This window comes from Schistocerca piceifrons, chromosome 3, assembly GCF_021461385.2.
Source record: "Schistocerca piceifrons isolate TAMUIC-IGC-003096 chromosome 3, iqSchPice1.1, whole genome shotgun sequence".
Taxonomy (NCBI): Eukaryota; Metazoa; Arthropoda; class Insecta; order Orthoptera; family Acrididae; genus Schistocerca; species Schistocerca piceifrons.
The window spans coordinates 585,533,797-585,552,893 of NC_060140.1; the positions used below are offsets into that span (position 1 = coordinate 585,533,797).

The 19,097-nt window shown below is 43.1% G+C and overlaps 1 protein-coding gene across 1 annotated transcript in view; it reads right to left on the minus strand.

Moving 5' to 3' along the window:
* The window catches only part of LOC124789300 (calmodulin-binding transcription activator 1), a 1,803,646-nt gene that overhangs the window by 1,238,707 nt on the left and 545,842 nt on the right, over nt 1-19,097 (minus strand). Inside the window, exon 3 of the mRNA XM_047256611.1 lies at nt 6,367-6,459. Coding sequence (XP_047112567.1) covers nt 6,367-6,406 — 40 coding nt within the window. The 5' untranslated portion in view covers nt 6,407-6,459. The remainder of the gene's footprint in view (nt 1-6,366; nt 6,460-19,097) is intronic.

The window sequence follows — 19,097 nt, forward strand, 5'->3', positions numbered from 1 at the left end:
CTGTTATGTGAGAAGTGAGTGATTAAGTACTTTCAAGCAAACGAGCTATACAGTTAAGTCCTCTAGTTGGTCTGTGTAAATGTTCTCACATAATTATGTATCATTATGTTTTGTTGTTAGCGTATGTGCTTCGATAATGAAATAATAAGCAACCAATTGCATATAAGCAATTTAATCTTTCCTCAGAAGGCACTGGTTGCTTATACTACAGTTGCTGAAGAGGGAAAAAATACTAAATATGTGAATCGGATAACGTAATGGTGTCTCCACTACATGAATGTGTTTATTTTTTTATATTGGATTTATTCTAGTCTCTTCCTTGTTGTTTTTACGTCTGTATGGAAGAATATAGATGTTAACAGCCATCTAGAACAAAATGTATGTTAGAATAAAATTATTCGCATTTGTGGATCAATTGCAAACTTTAATCCACTGTATCTCCAAAATCCCATGTTGACACTATTTATTACAAGATTTCGTGCGATCGTGAGAGGCTGACATGGTTTCTGTCTATTCAGTTGCCTGACATACTGAAAACTATAGCGACACGATTCTAAGTGGAAGACATACAGACAAAAATTTTGTATATAGCAACCATTTCACTAGTGACTTTTTTGTGCATTTCACTAATGACATTGTTTTAGTGTTGCTAATGGAAGCTGTTGGTTTACCTGCTGACGAGTGCTTACTATTGCCATCGCATGATGGCACGTAATAATGTACTGCACACACGTGTCAGTAAACTTATGGAGACCGGCGTGCGACCACTTTTCGTGGGTTGGCGCGCTGCGCGGAGTCGGTGCCGTTTAATTTACTCGCGGCGCGCACGCTGTTTGCCCGGCGGCTATCCTGGGGACGGACGCCGGAGGTGTGTTCCCATCCGCAACTTGGTTGATAAATCGGCTTTACTGTGTAATAAAAGTCCATTGTCCCGCCTCAGCATCCTACTCAGTGCCTCTCTCCAGCCGCACAAGTTTCACTCCGGCTCATCGAACATCCGGGGCCCCGCATTACGCTCGTAGAACCTGCGTTGTACAAAACCTCCGGGGCAGTTTTTTGAGCTGTAGTTCCACGTCAGCAAACTGCACCGTAGGGCAGCATGTAACTACACTGCCCTTCAATGTAATCACCGTTGAGCAGACTCCAAACGTATTGTGCAAGGAGACGGTGAACGCCGTTGACACATTTACGTTGTTTTCCATACCATATATGGAAACGTTAGGCTCATTCCCCATTGCGTAAAATATATAACAGAAATGGAACGACGATCTCAACCAGCTGCACCTGTATTACACCAAATGGCATCTACAATCCAATCCAGACAAGCCACTCAGTGAAAGCATGCATCTTAATAACAGAGAACTCAAAAGAAATTCGAACACTTGCATGAATAATCAAACCATTAAACGGTACCTTAGAGTAAAGCTTCATCGGACTCCAACGTACAGAGCCCATAAAGATGATACAACATAAAAACTGAAATCTATTCTTTCCAAACTCACTGGGATAACCTCGTAGTGAGGTGCAAATACCTTGCGAACTTCAGCCTTGGTATTGGTATACAGCGTGGCCGAGTGTTGTGCACCTGTGTGGGCCAGAAGTCCACACGTATCAAAAATCGATGCTCAACTAACAGCAACAATGAGAATAATATATGTAACGCTCTGACCTACATCTACTGACTGGTTACGCACCCTAACTAATACAGCACCACCTGAAATCAGAGGCAATCAGTTACTATACTGAGAATATATTTAAAAAAACAGTCGAATTCAAATCTTCCTATAAATCAGGACCCGACAAAAAAAAAAAAAAAAAAAAAAAAAAAAAAAAAAAAAAAAAAAAAAAACCCACTTGAAATCAGACTCACCCCTATGGCGAACAGATGAAGGGGTGTTTCCTTGCGATCCAGGAAAGGAATGGAAAAGGTTGTGGAGCAGAACCAGTGTCAAGAATAGAAGCCTGGCTGGTGATCCAAACATTCCAATAGAGGGCTTTAATCTGCCGAGAAGAGTACGGACTACCCTAAAGGTCGGAAGATGATGACAATATGAGGTGCTTCGAACGACCCTTAATACGAATGTGGACTCAACCAATTGATGGGCCACATGATCGACTGCACTGTGCGTGGCTTAAGCGGTGAACCTGAGGACATACCTAAACTGACTGAAAATCTCATTGACTAACTTACAAAATAAGCTTCATTATGTAAAATTTTGTATTATGTACCGGTGAATGTGTCTTATTTTATGGTGTAATCTCTTACTTAAAATTTGCATTGTAAATTCAAAACGAATAAATAAATCACAGTTCTCAGAGAAAAAAAAATCGTATTTACCGCTAATATTGTCTAGAGAGAGATGAGGTTTAATGAATGAAACATTAAACTGAGAGACTCAATCGTAAAAATAGATGGATTGGATTAAAAACGGTTTAAGAATCCTTTGCAAAAAGAACCATGTTTATATCACTAACAGAAACTGTAGTAAAATTCTTACAGACGTACTAAAGTCAAACAGAAAAGATCAAAAAGCTGAAGTATTTTCGAAAGATAGTTGAAGAAAATCGGTTAGAAAATTCTGTCGCAAATTAAAGGTTACAATGGGAAGGACATGTATTGTAAGAAAACATGTTTACAATAAAAAATGCATCTCAAGAAACGAAAAAGTAATGCATTGCAAAGCAGAAGCGAAACTACAAAGACTCTACACAACTGAATGCCTAGCACTGAATTAGACCGAAGAATCATAAGGAAGCCGGCCGCTGTGGCAGAGCGGTTCTAGGCGCTTCAGTCCGGAACCGCGTCTCTGCTACGGTCGCAGGTTTGGATCCTGCCTCGGGCACGGATGTGTGTGATGTCCTTAGGTTAGTTCGGTTTAAGTAGTTCTAAGTCTAGGGGTCTGATGATCTCAGATGTTAAAAGTCCCATAGTGCGTAGAGCAATTTTAACCATTTTTGAATCATAAGGAAAATTTTAGACCGAATAAAAATCAAAGTAGCTTAGAAAATAGGAAGTACTGATGAAATACAAAGTTAGTCATGAGTACAGAGTGCTTATATTTAAAATTTCGCTACTTGAGCCAGTGCAGACGGAAAATTATTTACCGTATGGGCACCCAACTTTATAGGAATGATGTTCAGACTGCGCGCTGCAGGATTTGCGTTGTTAGAAGTGTTAGTGTCACGGCCTGCCGTTAGGCGCCGGTACTAGTTTGCAAACAGTCAACATGGGTCTCGACATAGTGAGCAGGGCTTTACTCTTATAGCTGTTTTGTGAAAACAACATCAATAGTGCTGCTGTTCTTCCCAAGTATCGCTGCATTAAATGATTACGGAGAGGTCCTCTTTCCGGATATTGGTTGAAGAACATGGTTCGGAAGTTCGAACTAATTGGCTATTTGGGAAGTGCTCCTGGGTGGGCCCCATGGTCAGTTGCGCCATAAATGGTTGAAGTTACTGTTGCTATACATAAGAATGTTGTACGTATGTGCGATCTTCACGCAGTGCACGAGCTATGTTACGACAGCTGAACATTCGAGGTTGCACGTCCCACCTGAGATGTCTCGAGGAGCAGCAGAGCAATCCCTGGTGCGGCTCCACGCTGTCGTGAATACAGGTGGTCATCGCACTGTGAAATGTTTGTACGGTGGAACGTAAACATGGTAGGTAACGACGCAATTGACAAATGTTATCATCTCATGTGGAAATTGTGTTTCTTCCAATGGTTTATTCGTTATTTCTCTTCCGTAGGTCCTTATAAATGTTTCCAAAAAGTTTCATTGTCCTACGATCACTCGTTTTTCATCGGGGCCCTTGAAAGTAGCGGAAGTTTAATCGTAACCACACTGTACCTCACAGATATCGGACGACGACTATATGAACATTACAAATTACGCGGGAAACAGACACACATCAGTGGACAGAGTATCTCTCAAGCTTTTTGATTCAAATTACAGATGCCTTTATGTGGACACTGTTTGTGATGCAGCAAATGTCAATACTAGCAACAGTTCACTAAAGCCGCTGACACGGATTGCCTGGGAAGGTGCGACAGTAGCCCGCTTTGAAAATCTGTTCACCGGGTTGGCTATCTGCAGAAGCGAACTAATTCGATGAGACAATACCGAGCGAATGATTTGTCTACACGGTCTGAAACGTCTACCCTCTAGTGCAACTACGCCACGTCGCGTGCTACGAATCAAAACTTGGAGAGATGTCCTAAAAAAAAAGTTCAAATGTGTGTGAAATCTTATGAGACTTAACTCCTAAGGTCATCAGTCCCTAAGCTTACACACTACTTAACCTCAATTACACTAAGGACAAACACACACACCCATGCCCGAGGGAGGACTCGAACCTCCGCCGGGATCAGCCGCTCAGTCCATGACTGCAGCACGTAGACCACTCGGCTAATCCCGCGCGGCAGAGAGATGTCCTAGTCACCTTCTCAAACCATGGAGGTACTTATGAATAATGTTGTATATGAAGGTATAGGAAAAAATATTGGAAACAATAAGGAAAAGAAGACTAATAATTTGGGTCGTTTATTCAAGATGAATGACAATAAGCTGACAAAACAAATCTTTCAGCATTTCTAGGAACAGAAATTAATAACAAGCTGTTCCAGAAGTACAAAAAAGATTTAGAAATATACGACATAAAAGCAGAAGGAGCAGCAAGACATTTGCAGAAGTGTGTTAAATTTAGAATGATTTCAAGGCAAAAGCAGAAAGAAAGAAACGAAGGAAGATTAGAGTTTAACGTCGCATCGACAGCGCGGTCATTTAGAGACCTAGCACAAGCTGGGATTAGTAAAGGATGTTGAAGGATATCGGCCGTGCTGTTTCCAAAGGAACCATCCCAGCATTTTGTCTGGAACGATTTATCGATATCACGGAAAATCTAAATCTGGGTGGCCGGACGGGGGATTGCAATCGTCGTCCTCCCGAATGGGAGTCCATTGTGCTAACCACTGCTGCGCCGCCTCGCCCGGTACGGTAGAAGCCAGAGGATTCATAGGTGTGAAGTGGTCTCAGGAAATAAAAAGAGAGATATGGTGAAAAGGTAACAGAACACTGCAGAGAACCAAACGAATAAATGAGAAGGAGTTTAATTTCTCATTTACCCCCTGGTTGGCCAAAGAAGAGAGGGGGAGGGAGAGAGGGGGAGGGAGAGAGGGAGAGGGAGAGAGAGAGAGATAGAGAGAGAGAGAGAGAGAGAGAGAGAGAGTCGTTGGAAAAAAAAGTGCCTGCAACCCTGCTAAACAGATTCTGTAGTGAGTTTGTACTGCAGTACACAACTGCGAACTGTGTACCTGCCATCACAATATTGATCGTTGGACTGGTATGGTGGTTATTCTCATTAGAAATTCACGTTTAGGTTACACTGTAAATATCTTTTCTTTTGACTTTTGTAGTTCTTGTAACTGTAACCTTACAACATTTCCTTTTATTTTTTTGAGGAAGTTGTCCTACATCACAACATGCGAACTAATACTGTCTCGTATTTCTTAAGAAAGGAACTGGACCACCAGATGTTCGGTAACCACATACGCTCAGTACAAATTCACGTGTGGTTAGTTTTATAAGACAGTTGAATTTTTAGCTTTAAGTTTGGCAGCGAGCTTCAGAAAAAGTAACTTGATGATATAAGCCAAAGTGTCAGTTATATTGCTCAACTTCGTCTAGGATAGCGGTCGGCAACTCGTGGACAGTGGTCCAGGTCCGGACCGCGGAAAGTCAGAAACTGGTCCGCCTAAAATATTTTTAAAGTATAAATCACGAACTCAAATTGTTTAAAAATATTTTTCTATAGATAACAAATCATTTGAGCACCACTGATGTAATATTTCCCAGAAGTCTAAAATTAACGGCTGAGTAATTAGAATTCGTAATGGTTAGTTATAGGTAGATTAAATGCATGGTTGCTATGCTGTGCAGCGCAGGACGTGCGCTGAAAAGCAGGGGAGGAAGAGAGCAGGCTGGCCGGCCGGCGCAGTGTGTGTGTGTCGGTCCACGTAAAAGTTCTGCACATACTAATGCAACACGAGAATTTTATTTACTGAACAAGGAAATTTTAAAAATCGATTTTAGACTCTGGCAACCTCTGAAACCTCTATTAAATCAGAGAAGGCGTATTCATTTAAAAACCATTTTCTGTGCTCGTAACTAGAACGACAGCCTAAAGCTACTTTATGCTGCTCCCCACGTGAACCTAACTTTACTGGCTCAAGTCCGCGAAAGTAATTTCTCCTATTGATTTTATAATACAAATAGGTCTATCTATTGTATTGATCCTCATAACAAGTTTCAAAAGGCTATTTTTGCCACTTACCACAGAGAGCAGATGGTGTTTGTATGTACTTACTTATCTGCAGGCTGAGGCAGAAAACCGCAGAGGACGCCATCCGGCAGTCACGTGACCAGCTGCGCCCGAGCGCCCGTCATCGTCACAGATAGCCTGGAAGGGAGAACAAGACACACTGAAAATTACAGGCCACACATCGCCACCTCTTCCTGTTTGCAAACACATCAGCACACATACAAAATCTCTACGAGAGAACGATGTGTCAACCTTGCTGACTGGGCGATCGTGGGTAATGGCTATCGCTTGCGCAGCGAAACGTCTTTAGAAAAACCTTCTTTTTATAGCCAGGAGACCGTGATCAATATTCAGGAACTAACATTCAGCGTAGTCAATGTCTGGAGCTGAGCTTAGCGGCAAAAATTAGCCAGTAGTACAGTGTGTCTATAAATGTTTATCCTGATTTCAAGATTAAATATTAATTATATTTGTCGTGGTACCGTTTGTTTTTTGTTACAGGACTACTAGGAAAATTATAAAGTTTCCGTACAGCTGTGTCTCATTCAGAACTTTCGTCACATGGAGCGCTGTGTGAGCTGTATTGTAAAAATGGCACCCCCCCCCACCCCACCCCCACCCGAGAAACTCAGTGTGCAGTGTGACCAACAGAAACCAAATCACCGATTGCTGTGCAGCGAAAGTGCAATCTATTATGGCAAGAAAGCACCTGATGTCTCGTTAATCGGAACTTCGACGGAAACTTTTTTAGCAACGGGGTGGGTTCAGAAAAGGACAAGCAGCGGTAGAGCACTATTTCGCAACGTGCAGGTAGTTCATACCGCATTCACGGGGCCGCCACAGATATCGATTACACAAGCTTCGCCGAAGCTTCAAGTGCCAAAGTGTGCAGTGCATGAAGTGTTTCGCAAACGTCTTGAATTGTATGCCTACAAGATCCAAATTGTTCAGGCATTGCTACCAAATCATCGCCCTATAAGTGAGCATTTTGCAGTGGACATGCTGAACCGTTTGGACGAGGACAACGATTTTTTGAAGCGTGAGTGTTTTTCCGATGAGCCTACATTTCATGTTTGTGGCTCACTTAACCGCCATAATGTCCGGATCTGGGGATCACACGATTCTCGTATCGTACGGGAACACATTCGGGACAGTCTACAGGATAATGTGTGGTGAGGTTACGGTATGATCGAGTGGTTGACGCATTTTTCTTCCTCGAAAGCAATGTAAGTGAGTATGTTTATCTAGTCATGTTGGTGAATTATGCCTTCCCCAGCTACAGGACATGCAAGACGGTATCATCTTTCAGCAATATGACACTCCCCATTATTGGGCTCTAGAAGTCTGCGATCTTTCGAATGAAACATATCCCAACAGGTGGCTTGGCATAGACGGCCCAGTTCCACGGCTGCAGAGATCACCTGACATTACCCCCTTAGATTTCTTTCTTTGCGGGTATGTGAAAGAAATTAGTACAGAGCAGCAGTTCCTGATATTGTGACACTGCAACGACGCTTCAGAGATCCCACTGCCACAATCACACCACACATGTTGCAGAAGTGTGGCAAGAGACTGAATACCGGCTGATATTTTGCTTGTTACCAGGTTACATATGTTGAACTCATCTAAATGTTGAAGTGTATTACCTGAATTAAATGTTTATAAACGGCTCAAACCTTAACGAGTAGAGGCATAATTGGTAACGCATGCTTCATTTGTTGTTGTTGTAGTTGTTGTTGTAGTCTTCAGTCCTGAGACTGGTTTAATGCAGCTCTTCATGCTACTCTATCCTGTGCAAGCTTCTTCATCTCCCAGTACCTACTGCAACCTACATCCTTCTGAATCTGCTTAGTGTATTCATCTCTTGGTCTCCCTCTACGATTTTTACCCTCCACGCTGCCCTCCAATACTAAACTGGTGATCCTTCGATGCCTCAGAACACGTCCTACCAACCGAATTCGGCTTGGTATTTTGCAACTGTGACTTATCAAACTGATAGCTCGGTAATTTTCACATCTGTCAACACCTGCTTTCTTTGGGATTGGAATTATTATATTCTTCTTGAAGTCTGAGGGAATTTCGCCTGTCTCATATATCTTGCTCACCAAGCGAGTATAGACCTTAGTATGGGACAAATTTCAACTTGATACGCTTACCCGTTCCTGAGAAAAACGATTTTAACAGAAGGAAAAGAAAGTAATCCTATAAGGGTTCCGCTTTCACACTTCTAAGCCTTGCTGCGACAGCAAATACTGAAAATTAAATTGGCGGAGAAGGAATGGAAGGTAGCAATGATACGACAGAGGCGAAGAGAAACTAGTACGGCAGTGATGAGAGTAGAAGTATAATACTGCCAAAAGGAAGTAGTTTATCCACGGTTATGGAAGACGATTCGCAAAGCATGACTGGTCGGTGAAAATATTAGTACTCAGTACAAAGCAAATGAAAATGATATCAAATACTGGTGGCTAGGGTGAATGATAAATTGGAAAACGTATTTCATATAAGAAGGAGAGACACTCCGTGCTGCGGGCTGGTGAACAGTAGCCCGTCAAGGTTTACATTGTGGATTGCGCCGTTTTCGCGAAGCCCCGCGACTTAACAATTCAGATGAGCGCGTGGCGCGCCGATATTTCTCGGCGCAGCGTCGTCACGCGAGCGCGCTAACTTAGCGCCGCTGACGTGTGCCGGAGCGGCCGGCGCGCCACTGGAATACCGGCGAGCGCAGGGAGGCGGCGGGCCACCGCTCACTGCCAGCCGCCCACTCCCCCAGGACACATTCCGACGCTAACACATCGCCTTATTCTCACCGGCTGGTGTACCTAGGATTACGGGCCGCGACCGTACTTCCTCACCCCTCGCACTACGTGAGACAGTTCTTAAAAGCCGCGTTGACGTTCTGTAACTGTGGAGGTCACAGCATAGAGGTGAAGAAACTTAACGATGCTTAGTCATAGTCATCACCACCTAGTTTTTTTTTTTTCTTCAAATTTCACGTCCATGAAACTGTTCACGCAGGAGAATCGTACAAACGTACAATCGTTTGACCATCGAACCAAGTCCCGTATGGACGACGTAGTACAAGTAATAACAACACCGACTCAAAGGAAGGCCTCGGCGCTTGTTCGTGACGTCACGTCAGCTAGGCACGGCGAACGCCAGCTCTGTTGCAGGCATACTCATAATGGTGGTGTCTCTCTCCCTGATATAGGAAAATGTGAAACTATTGGCGGTAGTTGACCAACACACATTCTTCTGCAATCAATTAATTGTGCAATTCATTACACTTCTTAACAAATAGTGTACGCCGGAACTTAAATTTCCACCTGTTTTAAGGACTGACATACAAAAACAACTGCATGGTCCAGCACCAACAGAATTCGTGCTTCTTTATTTGTAAATCTGAGGAAGTTACGTTTGTACTGGGTTGCTTTTACAAGACACTGTGAATATATTGGTGCTCTTCTTTAGGTATTTTGGTTGACTATTGGGTGACGAGCATTGAATGTTAATGAAATATCTTGCGATTGCACACGTTGGGGGAGGGGGTGGGGGACAGAAGACGAGGCAAAAGAGAGATACTTGTTTTATTAAATAAATTTTTTTATCTTATAAAGTTTCTCCCTTCAGTTGCAAGAGGGGAATATTTATCTTTTCTAATGCGCATGTTTAAAAAAGTTTAAGCTCAGCAGTATTTTCAATGTATGAAGATATTTTGTTTCCTGTTCAGAATTCCTTTCGTTGAAAACGACTGTAATCTAAACAGCGGCAGACGACTGGTTTTCTAGCTCCGAATTTAAACTGAGATCCCAACATAACTATAACCGGGTGATGTACAATGTATGTGTCCGAAAAAAACGGCGTTCAACAATCTGCGGCAGAACTACACTGAAGAACCAAAGAAACTGGTACACCTGCATAATATCGTGTAGGGCCCCCGCGAGCTCGCAGAACTGCCGCAACACGGCGTAGCATGAACTCGACTAATGTCTGAAATAGTCTGGAGCGAACTGACACCTTGAATCCTGCAGGGCTGTCCATAAATCCATATGAGCACGAGGGGATGGAAATCTTTTCTGAACAGCACTTTGCAAGGCATCCCAGACATCCTCAGTAATGCACATGTCTGGGGGTCTGGTGGCCAGCGGAAGTGTTTAAACTCAGAAGAGTGTTCCTGGAGCCATTCTGTAGCAATTCTGGACGTGTAGAGTGTCGCATTGTCCTACTGGAATTGCCCAAGTCAGTCGGAATCCAATGGACACGAATGGATGCAGGTGATCAGACAGGATGCTTACGTACGTGTCACCTGTCAGAGTCGTTTCTAGATGTATCACGGGTCCCGTATCACTCCAACTGCACACGCCCCACACCATTATAGAGCCTCCACCAGGTTAAACAGTCCCCTGCTGACATGCAGGGTCCAAGGATTCAAGAGGCTGTCTTCCCCCCTCGACACAATTTGAAACGAGACTCGTCCGACCACGCAATGTGGTGTGACGTCACGTGTGCAGGACTGCTGCTGAAATTGCTCGTCAATATTTTATAACGTTTTAGTCTTCAGTTACTTATTTTAAAGATTATTTGTGTTAATATTTGCTGTAAAAGTAACTTATTAGTGGATTTTCATTAATCTCAGTATTTCTTCCTGTGGTATTGACTCGAGTGGTCTGTTATTCGCGAGTGAGTTTACATCGTTCGTCCAAGCCTCACGCCTCAGTAGTGTGTTTACATTTTGCGGCGTGCAGTTGCGGCTGTAGCGGTAATAAAGCTAAGTACTGACAAAGTTATTTGTGCTCTGTTATATAGCTATTCAATTTAACAGTTTTCAGTGGTGTTTCGTGCTGTTTGTGACGAAATAACGATTTAATAAACTTTCGGAAACGTTCGCTCACAGCGTTTTTTTTTTAAAGAGTTTTCCGTGCATTGAAGTCGTTAAGTAAATTTCGTGCTTTAGTTTTCAGCTGCTTACGTTTCTTATTGTTTCAAGTGAAATATTTCAGTAAAATTTTCATTCAGTGTTTTAACTTCGTTAGATTAGATTGGATTAGATTAGATTAGTACTTGTTCCATAGATAATAGATAATAGATCATAGATTTGGCTTTCCGACCAGTCGAATCATTCTAGCGACGCTATGGGCCACAAATGTGAAAAATCCAAATATAATCCACTTTGAAAAAGGGCAGATTGCTATAGTCCGATACCTGGAAAAAAAATATCGAAAATGGCGAAGCTGCTCTGCTATTCGTGTGATACGTACCTAACTAAAGCACTCGGGACTCGAACTGTACATTTGAACGTTGAGCGTACAGAGTCTCTGACGTTATCTCGTGGAAAAAGGACGTTGCGAAGTCTTTACGAGCGTGCAGAACAATGTCTAGCATGTCAGATATTCTGAACGTGCATTCGAACGTGGTCCAATGAGATGGAAGAACGCCACCTAAGTCAGATGACGCCATCTCTCTTTAGTACAGAGACGCGAGACGCCATTTTGGCTTTCAATTGAAGCCTTTATGCATAAAAGCGCCTTCTAAGTACCAGAAAATGCGGATCCCTCGAAAACCTGTCGTTAATTGTACGATCCGTTGTAATTAAATGACGGGAAACGTCATTGCTGGTAAAAGAATTATTGTAACTTTCGTATTAGGAAAGTATGACTTTTCAAGGGAACTAAATATTGAGGATTCATCAATAACGCATTATCTTTGGTTTGGTTATAATTAAATGTCAGTTAATGACATACCTACGATTAAAGCTTTCAGGAGACACTAAGATGCAAAGAATAGTTATAAATCATTTGTAGTCGGCGTATCGTAATGGGTAGAGACGCAGATTTGTAATATGACACATGATGTGTTGCTCGTTCGCATCCCACTGGACACCTTACAATATCTGACATACTTACGGGATGAACACGAGAAAGTATCTCGTCATCCTAAATACAGAATTAAGTATGCGAATTTTCTCAAGATTCCAATATGTATAACTTATGATAAAATTTTGACATAAAGTCTAATGCAAAAAATGTAATGTTATTTCTACAAAGCTGTCATCTAAGAAACAACTCAATGGACAGTTTATTGCAGACTTCCGTACTAAAGACTGAAATGTGAATGTGTTATAGAGCATATAACTATTTTTAAAAAACGTTTTTATACTAAACTTCATATTCAAAACTAGGTTAATAGAAGAATACCATACCATTTTCGATAATACGTAAATATAAGTCGCTCTTTCTGAGGAGTGAGTTTGTTCGATTGACTTTATCTACAAGACAGATTGCACTATTTGTGTACGATATTTTGCACTTTCTTGTTTCAAGTTTTCTATTTTACATGTTGTACAGGTTCTGCTATTGAGTGGGAACAGTTATACGTAAGAATGACGCTAGGGTTTAACCCAAAATTGAGACTAATGAGACTAAATTGGAACTAATGAAGTAACTTTTATCTTATGCGGAGAACTATTGTAAATTTGCATCGCACTATTTGTAATTGAACTTTTATAAGTCGATGTCCTTAGTGCCTGGACATGGTCATTGTTACTGAAATTTTCATTTATGAATACTACAGGCAGAACAAAACGACTAGCGCACGGACAAGGGAGGAAATGTGCGTTTTAATAGAGCGAACGTAAGAATTTTACGCCCGTGCGTTTCGTAAACAGTGTGATTTGCGAGCCAGCTACAGCCGATAACTACCGCTGCAGAGCGCTGCCATCGCGTATATCTCATTGAGGCATACGTACCGTACGCACAAGTCCCACCGTTCCTGAGCGTTCTGCAGCACGTTGAAGTTCGACAGCACGGTCCGTGTGGCGAGGGCTTAAGGAAAGTGGTTGAAGGACGGTGAAACCACGAGTACGCGAGAAGGTGCCGCACGTCTACGCCTCATCGCAGAGAGTGGAGGCGAGAGCTTTGCCCGCTCTGGAAAGCAAGATACGCGGCTATCTGCGGCAGGTCTGGCGACAGACTACATGGTGCAATCACAGGTGTTTCGTAGTACAGTGTTCAGCGCAAATTGTTGAACATCGGGCTGCACAGCAGACAACGCTTTGTTCCCATGTCGATAACGACGACGTCGTCAGGTACGATTGTAGTGGGTCCGGTATCATCCATACTGGACCAAGAATCAGTGACAACGTGCCGTATGTGCATGGTCGTGTCGGGATACGCCGTCATGCAGGCCAACGGCTGATCGAAACAGGCATTACGCCACAGACGCAGGTCGGTGGGGTACTACTGTGGTGTGAGGTACATTGAAGGTTCTTACATTCACTTGGGCTTCCATGGGGCCTATGGTACTAATCGAAGGTACAATGACAGCTTTGGTTACGGTTGCCAGCAGTACTTTACAATAATGAATTGTACATTATTTCGGGCTATTGCTTCCTATAATTTACGAGAAAAAAAGTTAAAATACTTTATTTCAGGTAATTTGATTTTTTCTTGGATTCGTTTTAATACGAGTATTAGTGTTTTGAACGCCACCTAACTTCAAATGTCGTTATCGTCAATGTCAAAGTTTCAATTGAGAAAGAACGAGAACCGGTTAATTTCATATTCTTCACAACTTGTAACTACCTAAAATGACTGTTAGACTGTGTGAAATAGGTACACTTTTCTCTATGCATCATTTACTTCATGAAAAGTTAGCCAGAGGCCTCAGAAACACTGCTCGTTACATACTGGCACCAGTCGCAACATTTCACATCCTTACGCGACGGCTGCTAGCACCCTCGGCGATCTGAAGACTGCTCTACACGTAACGTTTGCTCGTCAGTCTTGCATGATCATGCCAGATTTGTCAAATAAAACGTTACGTGTGGACGGACGTTTGACGCTCTTGCATGAACTGCATGAAGTTTGACAAAGTTGCAAAAGACTGATGGGCTAGAGCTTTGTGTACATGCAAGATTGCCGACAAGTCTGTACATGTAGATGCACGTCAGTCTTATCGCTCAAACTCAGCTCCGCTGCCAGTCTGCTCTTGGTGACGCTAGATGTTCCAATGTTATTTTAGTGTGTGTTGTGGCGAAAGACAAACGCAGACTTACGACAATGGACACACGATGGCTAAGGAGAAAGTCTTTGTCCTTTCCAATGGGGCACGGAATACATACATAGTCATTTGAATGAGAAAGACTGCATTAATGTCATCGACGATTGACACAAAAATGTAATATCTGTTACAACGTAATTTATAGCTGCCACAGACTCCTGCAAAATTCGAGCAATACGCGACTACTGCAGCAGACGAGACTCACTCCATGTATGGATTTTGTGAAACTGTGTGCGCGGTGGACACGCTCTTTTTATTTTTTGTTGATTGGCTTTCGGGGCGTGGCTATACAGCCAACCGAATGGTGTAATGTCAGTTATGACGGTACGAACGTACGAATAATACAACCCCCAGTCCCTGAGCGGAGACGTCTCCGACCCCGCCGGGAATCGAACCCGGGCTCCCTTGCTAGCAATGCGCCGCGCTGGCCGCGCAGCTACCAGAGCGACTGGACACACCCTTCACCGCCGCAGAAACAAAACGAAGCAGTTTTCCCACTTTTTTGAATTCGATTTTGAGGAAGCCAACTTTTTCTTAAGCCAAGTTATTACGAGTACGAGATACAGGACGCATTATTTTAATCCAAAATCAAGGAGAAGATACACAGAATGGAGGGTATCATCATCAGCACCGGAAAAGTGTAGAAGCAGTATCGAGACACCCTTAGTTATTTAAATATTTATCGTCTTTATTTTTCATGAGATGAATAAAGTTAAGTTTCTGCATATTGTATATTCACCATCTCCTAATACGTTTTGAAGCACGAACATTTTAATGGGCAAATTTAAAACCGTGAGCCAGACCGGGACTTGGAATCTTGCTTTTCTTGGGCAATGCTCTTACCGACTAAATTATATAGGTACCACTGACGACCCGACGTTAGCGCTTCACTTCACCAAAAATGTTGAGCGTTTGAGCCCCTTCCAGCCCAAAGTTTTAATCTCTCGGTACGTTTCAAACCAGTACACATACCACAGAAAGACTACTGATTGCTTCGGCGAAACAACCATCACTAACGCCCTTCATATACACATTCGAGCTTAGTATGCACGTAACTTTTATTGAAATGATCAGTTACCCGACCCCCTGGAGTTTTTCCTCCTATTCCCAATATTACTCATTTCATCTTTTGCAGTTCTTGGCAATTTCTATCATAAGTATTTATATTTGTGACTGAACAAACGACACAAACTTGTCGACCCGCTGTTGACTTCTACTGATAAGCCTGCGATCCTTATCAAAATCCATTATCGCGAGAGACGAAAGTTGTTAGAAAGGTGCGATTCTCGAAGTGTCTGCGTGCCTGAACTTTTTTAAATGCCACAAGAAACATACCTCAGAAAAGCAAGTTGGCTGCTACATACAAGGAAGAAAAGATTTAAAGCTATAAGCTATCGGGCTTAGAGTTTCATTCAGCATAAACTGCCAGTTAACATCGTTATGATGTGTAATATGCTTACGAACAAACTAGACAGTTCTCTTCTATTTTCTCTTTACTGCTTGTGGCTAGCTGAAATCTACGACAAAAACCAATCAAAAAAACCAAATCATTTTTCGGCCAACCTCATAATACCTTTGTATTAACACGATATAAAATAATAAATAAATTAGATGCCTGTACACTCTGTCTGGTTTTTCGATAGCTGAGGCTCTTCAGCCTGCCGTAGGCCATCGGCTCGTGTATTTCCGTAAAGAAACGTAAGCCACGGCTCCGGTGGATACAAACGGCCGAAAGGCGGCAGCTGGGCGGATATCGATACCTATGTTAGGCAGCTACGTCAGCGGGGCTGGGCGCCCCCTCCGGTTAAAGGAGAACCAGTAGCATGGAAATGGAGCTCCCGCCGGTCGCGTCCTCCGGGACGGGCCGAACTGGTGCACACCTGCGACCCCTGCCGGCGCCACCACGGCGGACGGCGGACCGTCCGCAAAGCGGGAAATACGGTTCTGTGCGTTTCTACAGTTCGACGTGCACACTGTATTTTCTGTGGTTTACCCATTAACTACGATTTAAAACAACAAGAAGGAACTATTTTTAGAGGTGTTCCAAATTTTTTTAAAGATGGTATCTCTTAAGGTCAACACGCTAATTATCCTCTCGGAAAAGTAATTACCGAAACCCGAAAAAAACACCAAGTTGCTGAGGCAATGAGAGTCTCGAAAAATGAGAAACCAAATGGTACGAAATCTAACAAGTACGACCTACGGGGCAATTGTGGCTACAAGGGCAATCGAAAAGTGAGCGCTTTCCCTGTCCTTGTGTATGATCGTCGTCATTATAGCACGATGATGTCTGACGTTTCATTGTAACCCTTACCAAGAATCAAACTGGGAATACCGCATCAAATGCGTCAGGATTTTTGTTTCTCACTAGGTTGGATTACACTCAAACTCGGGGTCTTTGTTGAACAGCACTCCAGTAATAATTAAGATAGCAGAGAGCAGTCGCGGATCGAAGGGTGGAGGGGATTCCTGACACTTTAAAAACTGTCAGTAAATAAAGAGGAGGAGCGTTTACATTTTTACATAAATCGATTTCGAAATTTAACACCTAACATTCGGAGAATACACTAACGTGGAAATTATGTCTCGAAAATGGGAAGCAATTGTAGAACTTACAATCTACGTTTATACAGGTCTTCAGGGCCTGCTCACCGTGATGGACTCTCGGCCTGATCACCTGTGGAGAACATTCCACACAGCTGAAAGCGCTTACGCACAGGCTGAGCGTATTAGGTGCCAACAAAAAGTCCAACATGGCTCGCGAGCCGACAAGGAAACCAGGCTAGCCACAAAAAAATGAGCTGCGCGGGGTAGCCGTCTAAGGCGTCTTGTCACGGTCCGGGCGGCTGCCCCCATCAGAGATTCGCGTCCTCCCTCGGCCATGGGGTGCGTATTGTCCTTAGCGTAAGATAGTTTAAGTTACATTACGTAGTGTGTAAGCTTAGGGGCCGATGACCTCAGCAGTTTAGTCCCATAAGACCTTACCACAAATTTCCAAATTTACATAAAACTGAGTGAGGGAAGACAAGCCCGTCCGGTTAGCCGTGAGGTCTAACGCACTGCTTTCCGGGCGGGAAGACCGGCGGATGAGTGTCTAGGTCAGGTTTGCCGGCCAGTCCGTGAATGGTTTTTAAGGCGGTTCTCCAACTGCCTCGGCGAAAGCGGGCTGGTTCTACACTATGTCGGCGATTGCTGCGCAAACAATGTCTCCACGTACGTGGTGATGCAAACATTGGGTTACACTCGTTTGGAATGAGACGTTCCCGGGGGGTGCACTGGGGGCCGAACCGCACAACAGCCCTGGGTTTGGTGTGGGGTGGCGGTGGGGTGAGTGGATTGTTGTAGCCTGTTTAGTACCACTGAGGGCTACGGCGGGGACGAAGCCTCTCCGTCGTTTCTAGGTTCCCAATGCAATACAATACAATACAATACAATACAAAGGGAAGACAAAAAGTGAAAGATCCGAAAAAAGAGTATAATACCCCTATCTAAGCAAGTGAATGATTTCAAATGGGACAGAATAGTAGGGCTCTCACACCGACTTCGGCTCGCATTAGACATATGCTACGACAGTAATGCTTGTATGAAACTAGTGAAATAGGAGACCGTCGTACGCAAGGATGAAGGAGTATAGGAACGCGTGATGACATCATAGCACAGGATAATCGCCATGTGGTCCATACAGCTCAAGCATTACAAATTATCCACTGTGTAGGCTCAGCACAGGTCACTGAGCAGCATTGAGTGTCTTTACGTCGTCAGTTTGACGTCGTCTGCTGCGGTCTGGACTAGAGGCTTCCCTGCTGTTGTGTCTGCTTTCTTGATCTAGAAACCAAATAATCAAACAGACATGAAGATGTGGTGTTTCCATCGAGTACTGTTAAAGCCGCTGTTACACTGATTGGTTTATATGCTACCGTGGTGCACACGACGCACGCGCCAATAGAAGCAGCGCCATAGTATAGCATAGTATGCAAGCTTACGTTTAGGGGGGAGCGCGCAGTTCATGAAGTAGAGCCACCACGGCCGCATTAACCCTTTCGCTGCTACAAAGACGTGCTCCCTGCATTCCGCGCTGTGCGCGATTTTATCACTGCACTGCTCGCCTGTGCAGACACATCGTGTTCCGACTGCTTTGACACTCTTGTCATTCGATTCCATAAAAACTATTTGGCCCAAAAATTAGATTTTTACACATCTTCTTGACTGATCCTTCCCCCCATAAATGACTTAATTTTGTTTCGATGGTCAACGCAGTTATTATGCATTAAATATAGTAAACCATTGCACGAAATTTTGAAGAGTTTGCAGAGGTAGAAGTCCATAGAGTATACTTTCCGTATGGTCGATTTTGGTTGCCACAATGTTGAGAATGAAATGTGAACAAGATACCCAAATTTCATATAAAATTTACTGTATAACATTAGCTCATTTAAGTACCACATAGGTGTCGTATGTAATATTGAGAAATATTCAGTCTTTCGCGATTGTAACAAAAGTTTTATTTACACTGAGCACGTTTGGCTTTATTTTAAAGCTCTTCAATCAATCAAAAGGAAGTAGACAAAATACATTAAACAAAACTGTGGACCTACAAAAACATTAGGACTTGAATTTACCGTCTATCAGTGAAGTGCTCTGAGCTATGTCAAATATAATTTTTGTGTGTGGCACACCCAAACATCATTTATTTGCTAAAAAACTGATCTGCCAACACA